The 11,357-nt window shown below is 45.1% G+C and overlaps 1 protein-coding gene across 2 annotated transcripts in view; it reads right to left on the bottom strand.

Moving 5' to 3' along the window:
* Window positions 1-2,154: 2,154 nt before the first annotated feature.
* Window positions 2,155-11,357, bottom strand: part of MLLT1 (MLLT1 super elongation complex subunit) — a 29,901-nt gene continuing 20,698 nt past the window's right edge. For both annotated transcript variants that reach the window (XM_074927887.1, XM_074927889.1), the window contains 6 exons: window positions 9,079-9,166; window positions 8,163-8,274; window positions 6,808-6,907; window positions 6,511-6,582; window positions 4,676-4,747; window positions 2,155-4,169 (listed from right to left, as the gene is read on the bottom strand). In XM_074927887.1, coding sequence (XP_074783988.1) covers window positions 4,041-4,169; window positions 4,676-4,747; window positions 6,511-6,582; window positions 6,808-6,907; window positions 8,163-8,274; window positions 9,079-9,166 — 573 coding nt within the window. In that variant the 3' untranslated portion in view covers window positions 2,155-4,040. The remainder of the gene's footprint in view (window positions 4,170-4,675; window positions 4,748-6,510; window positions 6,583-6,807; window positions 6,908-8,162; window positions 8,275-9,078; window positions 9,167-11,357) is intronic.

Genomic DNA, 11,357 nt, shown 5'->3' with positions numbered 1-11,357 from the left:
TAGTTCCACAAATTTAACAAAAAGTTTAAAATTCAGGACAAACAATCCTGTAACGTATTACAAACATGATTTTTTTTTTTTTTAATCTTGAAGTTAGTCTTGGGCCAGCTGAATTTCTTACAGCTGAGTGAAGAATTCATTTCCCAACACAACTTTTAAAATCCTCAAGTGACAAGGTATTTAATACCTCAGCTCTAGGCAGAAATACAATTAAAAATTATCTAGAAGTTGAAGTACTTACATTTTTCTTTAGGAGTGCAAACTCATCTTGTCAGTTTTCGATGGCTATTTCCCACCCCCAGGAAAGCAACACCGCTTGATTTTTCAGCTTTTTTAGAAATAATACTCATACGAGGTGCACAAGGGTTGTCTACAGCATCGGGGCCGGCGGAGCGGAGCCTCGAGCTCGCGGCCCTTCGCCGAAACGTGCAGAACCGGAGGGACTCGGGGCTCCGCTCGCAGGGAAACGCGCCAGGGCAAAGCTCCGTGAGGGAAGTTCAAACCTCTCTCGCCATCAAATACGTTCAAGATCTGACAAAAAAAAAAAAAAAAAAAAAAAACAACCAACAAAACTGCTTCTGGATTGTTGCATCAATTGCTTCGCTAGTTCCGGTGCTACCGCCGCACCCGGCACGAGAAGAACTGGTGGCAGATCATTGCACTTCCATGAATTCAGCCTGACCACGGCACAGCCAGCTCCTGCCCAACACGTCCAATGTTCCTCAGCTGGTGTTTCAGGACCTAGCCAGCCTCACTAGCCTTTTTTTTTTCTTTTTTTCTTTTTTTTTTTTTAATAGTAAATGTCAGTAATCAAAGCCTCAAGGCTTAATACGTACGCAGACCAAGACAACAGGAAAATACTCCTGACCCCTCTTTTGCCCTTTACTACAAAGGCCAAGGCCAAAGGAAAAGCTGCGTCCTGATCTCACCTCCAGCACAATTCAACTCACAGCAACTCTGGAAACCTTCAGACCATCAGCACTTGGCCATGCCCTCAGCAACACGCCGAAGGACACTGAAAAGTAACAGAGTTCTGTCCATTTTCCTTGCAAAAACCATTATGGCTAGAAGTCAATTTTGGATATTTTTTTTTTTTTTCCTTTTTTTAACAATGCAAGCTACTACACATCCTCGAAGACCTGAAGCAATGCTGACAGCAGCACTGCCACCTCCTTCCTAGAGTACAATAATCCATCCATGCTCTCAAGAGTGACACAAGAACAAACACTTTATCCACAAATACCTGTACACGGCATGTTCAGAACAGCATTCAGCCAGCTATAGAGAATCTACACAGGAACTCGTTCATATGTAACTAGAAGGGGACACAAGATGAGGCCCAAAGTTGACCATTCTTTGTTTGCAGAGTCATTCCTCCTGTGGTCCCCGACGCTACCACATACCCCAAAAAACAACAACTCTGTAGAACAACTAAGTACTTGCAAGAAACCTTTTAGTAACAAATCAGCATGTGCACACAATGGAAAAGAACTATTGCTGGGGGAACAATTCTATTTCAGGTTTTCAAGGAGATTATAAACAGTCTAAAAAAATCCATGTGTAAAATACTTCTTATAAAAACCAAACAAAATCCCTATCAATGCTCATTAGACATCACGATTAAAGTCAGTTCCAGGACAGGACGATGCCCCAGCCGCGAGCCCCGGGCACTTCCAGCCGAGCTCAGAACAGCCGCCGCTCCTGTTCTCGGACCGGCTGGGAGCGGCGCGGCCGCTCGGATCTCAACAGGAGAAGGGGGCAGAGGGGAGGTGGCACCTCCGATCCCTGCGGGGCAACTCTGGAGGCTACTGACAGTCCCAGGAGAAACGCCGCCAGGACGGGCACGCGGGTTATGCGGGCGGAGAGAGGAAGGTGAAGGCCTCGGGCTGGCCCCCACCCCTGCTCCCGCAGCCTCGGGGGCAGGACAAGGGCCCAGAGCCCCCCCCCCCCCCCACCCGGGGGAGCCTCGTCTCCTCCGGAGAGCCCCGGGGGCTCGCACGTCCCCGCCAGGCCCAAGGCAGCAGGCGGGCGAGTCCGTGCCAGGCGGGAGAGAACTGCAGCTCCTCCTCTTCCCACCGTCCTCCGCCTCCACGCACAGGGTTTCTATCCAGGCCTGGCATTGTCCATCAAGAAAGAAAACAGCTGAGATCACTGTCGTGACAGGGTTTGCACCTGGCATGAGCTTGATTTTTTTTTTTTTTTATATATATATATATATACACACACACGACACATGAAAGATGGTACAAAGACAAAATTAATGGGAATCGGGTCAACATGACCCAACTCAAACAAGCTTATCATCATATTGCCACTTAAGTTGATTAGTTGCAACATTTCCATGATAAAGAAAGGGGTAACCCAAAACAAGGGACTGCGATTTCATCCTGGAGGAGGGGACAGCCAACCCTGGAGAGACGTGACCCCCCAGCTCTCCGCAGGGCTTTCACAGATCGGGGAGGTCCAGAACCAGAACCAGAGGGTTCCTCCGGGCCGCTGCTCTCCTCGCCCCCTGCAGCCCTCTGAACATTTGGCAAAAGCTTACACACTGATTGGAAAAACTGAGCAATTCTTAAAAAAAAAAAAAAAAAAAAAAGAAATACTGGAATTAGGGAACGGGAGCATAATACATTTTTGATGAAAGCTACAGGACTTTCCTCACACCCATCGAGACAACACTTGGAAGTCAAGACTAGTTTGACTAGAAATACACGAAAGATTCTGCATTAGTGTTCACTGTTTCCTGCCATTTCTTGAACAGGCAGCAGGGCGGGAGAGGGGGGATGAAACAAACCTGACTTCACTTGGTTTTTACATCAGTGTTTTCCAGGTGTGTCCAAAGATAAAATTCTCCCTTGTTTTGGTTTTCCCAAAGTACAGCCACTACTATAGGGGCCACTGTAGGAGATTCCTCTTTGAGAACATAGAACAAAACCAATCACGTATTTTGGCAAAGTTATTCAACACTGACAAATGAGAAGACGACAGGTGAGCCCCTTCCAGAGCACAAAACGCTTTGAAGATTGCTGTTCAGCTTTCATACACTAAAAATTGTCCACAAGAGGCATTTTAACAAACAAGTCAATTATTAAGCGCCCTTCCCCTGCCATAGCCATTAAAAAACATAACAGAAAAACACACCCTTAAGATCATAAGACCCAACTAGGCCCTTCTTATACATACAGTACATACATATATATAATATATATATAAAATATACAGCTTACAGTTTTGTAGTCCTATTACAGTTAAAGCAGACTGAAAGGAGTGAGACTTTGTTTAGGAGCTCAGATCAACAAACAAGACATCTCAAAACCCCAGCGGGAGACAGCAGATTCTAGAGGCCTCTTCAAAGAGCACGAACTGTCTCTGCAGGAAGCTGAAGGTCCTGCGCGTGGAACGACGCCCTGGAGGAATCGGGAGCCAAGTGACAGCAGCGCTCTGTACCCAGCGGCGGCAGAACTAACTCGCAAGTGATCAAAACTGGAATCTGTCCACTTTCCTCTGCAGCAGACCAGCAGGACCCCGGGAAGCCTCCTCTGTCATCAGTCTCTCGGCTAGCTTTGTAAAAGCCAATCGTGTTACACAGCGTGAACGCTTCTTCGCAGAGCTGGAGGAAACGAGACTCGCTAGAGCTCTCCGCGGGCAGGCTGGTCCCGAGATTTTGGTGAAGAAAACATCGTCCACGCTTCTTCAGATCTCAGAGACGCCTGAAAATGTGCTCTTCAAACACAGTTTCTTGAAGGAAAATCATAAAGGTCACACTGTGCAGCTAAGTGCAGCACGTCTTTTGCTCTACTCGGGCCCTGCGCCCAAGCGTACTTATGAAGCTAGGGAGGACAGACTCAGCAATATGGGTGCTTGTTTGAAGCCTACAAGAAAAGTGCAGCTGGCTGTGCATTCGTAGAGCATGGCTGTTCTCTAAGGCAGTGCTTCGGGTGAATCAAGAGAATAAGAAGGCCTAGTTCCATGGGTTCGTTTCCTGGTACCAATAAAGGGGATTTCTGGTTTCAAAAGCAGCCTGCTTCTAAGGCCAAGCGTCATGTCGCTACCGCTTCCAAGTAGCTCTGCAGCTTACGGACGGTCGTCTCATCCAAGGAGAAGAGGTCAAAGTCAAAGGTTGTGTTGGTAACATTAAAATGCCCGGTTTCCTCAATGAGATTTACAATCTGTACAGAAAGGAGACAAGGATGCATAGAGAGAGCCCATAAAGATCAGGCACAGCAGAAAGGTCAGCAGATACAGAGCAACCCATCCAGTCCTCTCCTCATCCCTTCCAAACAGCCTCGGAGATGAGAACGTCTCGCAACACAAAGGGAATCCTCTCCCAGAAAAGCAAACCAGCTCCTGCATGCCTGACTAGCTCAGTCTGGAAAGTGATGTGGGCACATTTCTTTCCTTTTAAATCAGACCGAGAGCACCCAGCTTTGGGACCGCTACCAGAATGGCAGAGGAAAGATGCACAAATCACACTTCTGTATCTTTTCCAACAAAAACATTGCATGCACATCTGATTTTTTTTTTTCTACATATCTTTGCTTTCAAAGCGAACCAGACCCTCTCAGGAGGAGATGCAAGTGAGAGGCCAAGCATCACAGGGGTCCGGCTGAGACCCTTGGACACAAAGATTACCAGAGTACAACAGCTTGCCAGAAAGCTGACAAATGATCTCTACCTGCTGTAGCACATTGCGCTCTCGTAGTGCCATTAGTCGCCTGTGAAGCTCCACTAATTCATCAGTGTAGGCCTGTAAAGGAGGCAGGAACAGAAATAGTGACATATGTGGCATGCTTGTACGACTGCCAAATTGACTTTCCTAGTGAGGATCAGAGGAACTCGAGCCCCTTTCAGACATGTTCCTATTCCCAATTTTTCCCTACGTTTTTTTACTGCCTCCTCCATCCTTATCGAGTACTGGGAGACTAAAGACTTCACATAAATACAGATGGTCTGCAGACCATCAGCAAGACTAGTTATGACACCTTTAAACAACCACCTGGAACCAGCTTTAAGAAGTGGTCAGAACCTTTGAGCTCAGAGGACCTCAGCAAGGTGAAGTTCACTGAGTGCGAGCTCTTCATCAGCGGGTTGCGCTAACGAACAACTCATTACCTGAAAATACCTGCATCAGTGAGCGACATCCCAGCAATCTGCTGAACAATGAGTTGTGTTTAGGTAGGGAAAAATTCTCTGAGTGCACTGGATCCCCAGGTAGTTTTACATATGCCACAATGGGAAACGCGAGATTGTTTACAAGCTCAACATGTTAACTGTTTCTATATAAGGATGGTTTGGTTTTTCTTTTTTTTCTTTTTTTAAATTTTTTATTTAGGCAGCCAACAAGGCAAGTTTCTGTTGGCACACTATTGCTCACAGGGGATAGATTCTTAATCTGTAAAGCTGCCCCGGAGTTGTTCACCGCTCTGTCAGCAAAACTGAACTAATTTAAGTAATTGTACCGTGGCCAAAAAAAAAAAAAAAAAAAAAAATCCCAAACTCACTCCCCCTCCCAAATTTCTGAAATATTCCCCTCTCCAGCATATTCACGCCGAGAAAAGCACTTTTCCCAAAACACCCAAGCAGTGCTGAACGCTGTGCTTGCTGGGAGAGCTGGTATCTTTTATAAAACCTCGGACAGTTGGAAAAGCTGACGGTATTTCAGGCACTTTCTTCAATGGGTCTCAAGAGCATCCCCTTCTATCCGTATTAAGTACTCTAATAAAAGATACGATTGCCTACAAACCTTGCCCCAGATAAGCCATCTCAGCTACGGTTAACAGTGGAAGATGCCGTAGCTAGCAGGAGACTCGGATGCAAGTATCTCCAAGATCACACTTAGACCTAACATGAAGTGATTAACCTCTGCGATATTCCCCTGCTGAAAAAGTGTTAACACACACAAGTGAGAGCTACAGACGGATCCTTTTGATTACTGTAATCACCTTAATGATTAAGTATTAAGTTCCCATTTGCTTGATTTCTTTATGGAAAAAGTCACAGCGAGAGAACTTTCCGGACTAGTTGGGGTTTGGCCTTTGCTTGCGAGTTACCATGCTTTAGGAGCACGTACACTGTTCTGCTTTCCTTGGAGGCAAGGAAGAAGGGAATTTCATTGAACAAACAAAGGTTTCAACTAACCCAGCAAAACAGAGCATCAAACAATCTTTAATTTGTAAGATCAAAGACAGATGAAAGCTGCCTTTAATGAAGAGGCACTTGCCACTGCAGCAGCAGCCAGACCACTGGTTCAGACAAAGGGCAAACAAATAAAAACAATTTTAACATTTTGCATATGGAAACGACCTGGGGGTCCATCTATTTAATATACACAATTTCTGCAGTGTCACTCTCCAGAGTCTGTCCTTTCCACATCTGGTTTTCATTAGACTCAAGCTTTTAACCTGCCGAGACAGAACAATGCGAACAGGCTAGGCAGATTCCAGTTGTTTTCTACACAGAAATGTTCCTGAGGATCCAACAGTTCTCTGATATGCAAATCCTCAAACATACCTTGTCATAAGTTCCCTTCTTCAGGATCTTCTCTGGCTTGTTACAAGACTCTGGGCTTTTTCTTCCAGATGCCTGAGGATAAAAGAAAGCAACAGTAGGGACCAAAATTAGTTCAAACAACATGGTGGCTTAATGACTTGGATGCACAGCACTAAACAGAGACAAATTACCTGTCTGACGAGGACAGTGAAATAGGGAAAATTTGGTGCAAGTCAGAGCTAACACCATGGGCTGAAGACAGTGCAGGAGCCAAGAGTGATGGAAAGTAGCACTGTATGAGCACGTAGGATGCAATACCTTATTATTTGCTGGGGGCAGTTTCTGACCAGGAGGTGGCTCTCGACTTGGCAGGCAGGAATCTGCACTGTTATCACTGTCGCTGTCACTAAGGCTCAGTCTGAAAACCAAGCAGCAGAGAATTAGCATCACCAGGCAGTAGGAAGCTTACTTAGCTGTCAAATGAACCACACAGAATTAAGTGAAATTCTCTTCTTTATTACAGACTACTAAATTGTCTGGGAGAAACAGTCAGTCGGTAATTTCCAGGAATCCCTTCTTTCCCAGCTGAGGTTGCCTTTGCCATTTTCCATGCCCTGGGCAGGCAGAGTGGGGAGTTTTAGCTGACACATCACAGTTCAGCTCTTTCAGGCACAAGTCCCCTCAGAACAACTGAGTTAAGTACCACTTGATTTTCACAAACAGCCACTGCTCATTTTGGGGATTCACTCCAAGCACGAGAGGCTTACCAACCCCTCCAACTGAGAACAGGCAAAACCCCTGCATTTAGCGTTTCTGTTGTGACCTTTGAGACTTTGTATTTATTCTCGTGGCTCTACAGATGTATTGTACCAGGTATCCTACTTCTGATGAGCCTGAAAGACTGTTTATTACCTATCCCCTAAAGATCTAAATATCCTTCAGAGTCTCTCCATTCCTATTTAGTTGGTAATGACAGAGTGCAACGACAGATTTTTTTCTGTTTGTTTTTGGTTAACACAAGCATCATTTGAAATTCGCAGCTGCTATCTGGGTCAAGCATTTGGCTCCAGATATTCAGCTCAAGACGCCAGGTTTTGGCTACAACAGCGTTTCCTGAGGGTAGAAGGATGAAATTCAACCATTTCCATTGACTAAAGCAGGAAACAGCTGTTAACCAAGTCCCACAGGAGTCAAGTAACCAACTGTCAGCGCGCACTGTCGGCAAAGACTAAGAGTTCTCCGTTTTGTACCAGTGACATGCAGTAAGAGCCCACATGCCGGCAGCCTCCACCACTCTCCTCTAATCTCTGCAGATCAAAGGTGTCACACACCGTTCAGCTCAGCAGAGATCTGAGGATGACAATTAGGTGACTATTTTAAGGGGCTCAGTCACTAACACCTGCAAGCTCCACACCTATTGCTTCCCAGTGGTGCTCTCTGAGCTCCGGTGATCTCTCCTCATCCAGTTCTGTTCTCACCCTGCTGTTTTCATCGACTCCATGTCCCCCCCCAACACTAAGTACTCCACACAGCTGCCCGTCCTTCTCTCACACCTTCCTCTCACACACAGCCCCATCACTTCAATTCCTCCCCCCCAAACAGAGGGCACACAAAAATAACAAACGTGGAGGGCAAAGAGACAATAAACATCTTTCTTCCTGATTTGTTACCACCTGGAATCCCGGCTGACTGGGTTTGCTTTGACTGCTGCCTCTTCTCCAGAGGAGCTGTCGTCATCATCTGACTCCTCTGACTGCAGATCTTCCACCATGGAGCGCAGCGGGCCTGGGATCAGAGGGGAGAAAGCAATTCAGCACCAGGACACGGGCAGCATTGCTCCATCCACGCTATCTGATCTACACTGGGTCAGTCATTATGAAGATACATCAAGATTTCCCAATAAGGTGTCACTGGTATTTTCATGTTGCAAAGATATTGCTAAGAGACACGGTATTCCAGTCTCAGTACTAAAGCAGAGTTGACAAACTTTACAACTGCTGTAAAGGCACCCTGGCTTCCCCCCAGATCCTCCCACTCTTCTGAAATAAAAACAAAAGGACACATTTTTCATGCGTTTAGGGACTATTTTAAATGTCACTCAAGAGGCAGTATTTGTAGCAACAAAGCATTTGCTAAGGTTAGAACATTTCCTCTTGCCACAGCGTATTTCTCTGGATTATCAGTGGAGGAATCTGAAAAAGAAGCTGTTATACACTGGCAAAGTGATGAATGCCACGTTTATAGTTTTTAATAAAACATACACGAGATTGGAGGAGAAAATATTCTGGTGACACTGTGGATCAAGCAGCAGCAAACACATTTATAAACCAAGGCAGAAACCAAAATCAACAGGGAAAGAACCAAATCCAGAGAAATACCCTTCTCGTAAATTAACTGCCAAACCAAGAAAAATATTACACCAGGACATTATTGCCTTTTATTGCTGAAGCATCACAGCTGCAACACGTGGTTGCATACAAGAAATGGTATTAGCCTTATACGTGGTGCTGGGAAAATAAATCTAATTCTCATGCACCTTTTAAGTTTATGCAAGGAAGATTTTAACAAATTTTATTTCTTGCAACACACCTTGACTGTGGTTCTGAGATGGCTCGAAATCAGAGTCAGAGCTGGAGTCAGAGCTGGAGCTGGAGTTGGAAGGGCTGGACTGGACAGACTTAACCCCCCATAAAAGGGAAAAAAAAAAAAGAAAAAGAATCTTAACCTTTCTAATCCAGAAAACCATCACAGAGCACAAAGCACAGTGAGACAGAAGCATCTGAGCGCTCTACAACATCATACATCACTGAATGCAGTTCTTGGAATGACAGAAAACACACAAAACGTAAGGTGGATGAAAACAACATTGATGAACACTCTGGCACGCTGTAGCTCAGCACTCCTGGGCAGCAGCATCAACAGCTCCCACCAAAACCCTTCGGCACGACTAGTTTCAAATAACTTCAAGTGATGAAATATAGCATCTGAAAAATGTCAAAGTGGGAAAACCCGTACTTTGAAAGGTGAAAGATGACTAGCACACATCCTAGAACAACTATCAAAGCCCTCTTAAAAAGTGTATTTATTGTAACCCACCAACTTCCCCTCGGAACATCTCGTACTGATCGTTAAACATGAGAAGGATGCCTATCCTAACCAGCTCACGTGACTCCAAAATTAGTTCTAAATTTATTACTATCCCCTCAAAACAGTTGTTTCTACACCAGTTTGAGTGAGTTTAGTGCGAAACACCTAACAGAAACCAGCTAAGCTCTAGTGAAGCCAACTCCACTGTCGGTATTCAGCAGAAATGCCAGGAGCATACTACACAGTATGAGTAAAAACTCATAACGAACTACTGCTAGTAACAGCATCCAGAAACAAAGTGTTAGTGCTACGTGTGTTTTTAACATCAAACTAGCTACTGCACAGCAACCCCATGCTTTAGCGTAAAGGACCGCGAGGTGGCAGTGAAGGCTAAATCAACTATTTCCTCCCCAAAAACAGCAGCAACTATTACAGTAATCTTAAAGGGGTTTTTGTTACTCAGCAGGATCTAGTTTAAAGATTCTCGATGTACTGTAATATTATCTTGCCTTTTTTAACGTAATTCCCTGAAAATTTAGCATTTCAGTTTCATTGCACCATTCAGGAATCCACTTATTCCTTCCACTACCGAATCCTGGTGCTAGAGAAAAATCACACATTCCTATTCAGCAATAAACTTTGTTACAGAAAGTGTTACTACTATACAAACATTGTAAATGGGTAGAAGGAGGCACGGCAGCAGCTTTGGACATAAGTGAAAGCAGCACCAGGACTCTCATCCCAGTACCATCCTTCCCTATAATTTATCACCCAAGTACCGTTAAAAAGTTTCATTTATTCAACTGTAAGAACGTTGAGAAAAATATCAAACAGGGCTATTACAACCCTTGTGAATTATTCAGTAGCAAAGGAAAATGATTTAACAATGCCAGTGTCTAATATATTGGCACGCTGCAGCAGCCCTACTTGTTTAGAAAAATTGCAACATGAAAATAAAGAGCAATATTTTCAAGATAAGGGAGCACAGCTCTTGTGTCTCACCACAGACTCAACCCTAACGCCCTTCACTGATGATAATCTAGCAGGTGTTCCCTTAAAATGACTTAATAGGACCTAAGAAACAGAAGTTGGAAGTGGTGTAGACCCCCGTCTCTCCTTTTGCCCTTAACCCTGTCAGCTATTTCAGCCCTTTAGGAGGCATCTGGCTGGACATGCTCCGCATGCTCGGGCTGCAGTTACTGTCACTGTGATATGACAAAAGCACACGCCGACAATGGAAAAAGCAATCCTGCCCTCACATCTCAGCCTCTCCCTTTTGTCAGCACTAGCATTTAGGCAGCCAAGCATGAGGCCAGTTCAGGGAACTGGGCTTGATGGGGGAAGGAAAAAAAAAAGAAAAAGAAAAAAGAAAAAGAAAAAAAAAGAAAAAAAAGAAAGGACAACTAACTTTCAGCAGAAGCTGAAATGGAAGGAGAAACTCTGGCCCATTGCAAAGTCACACGAGCTCCCATGCCAGCAGCACAAATGAGAGCAAGACTGTTCCTTTCAACAGCAGCCTGCAAAGATGTCAACTCAAAGCAATCGTGGAGTTGCAGCCTCGGAGCATGTTGCACAATATGTTGGCTGCAGCAGCAAAGCTGATTTAAGAGTTTCCGGGCCCGGGTCCACCTCCAGCTGCTCGTTCGCTTTAGTGATGTGGCTTACCACACAGCCCCACAACAGCTGTACCAGTACAAACCATGGAGCAGCAAACTGCAGCGCTGGGAGCAAAAATAACCCCCCAGGGTGGAAAAGGAACTCAAACAGCCTTCTCTGCCCAT

Source organism: Athene noctua, chromosome 27 (assembly GCF_965140245.1).
Source record: "Athene noctua chromosome 27, bAthNoc1.hap1.1, whole genome shotgun sequence".
NCBI classification, from domain to species: domain Eukaryota; kingdom Metazoa; phylum Chordata; class Aves; order Strigiformes; family Strigidae; genus Athene; species Athene noctua.
This window is presented reverse-complemented; position numbering and strand designations above follow the sequence as displayed.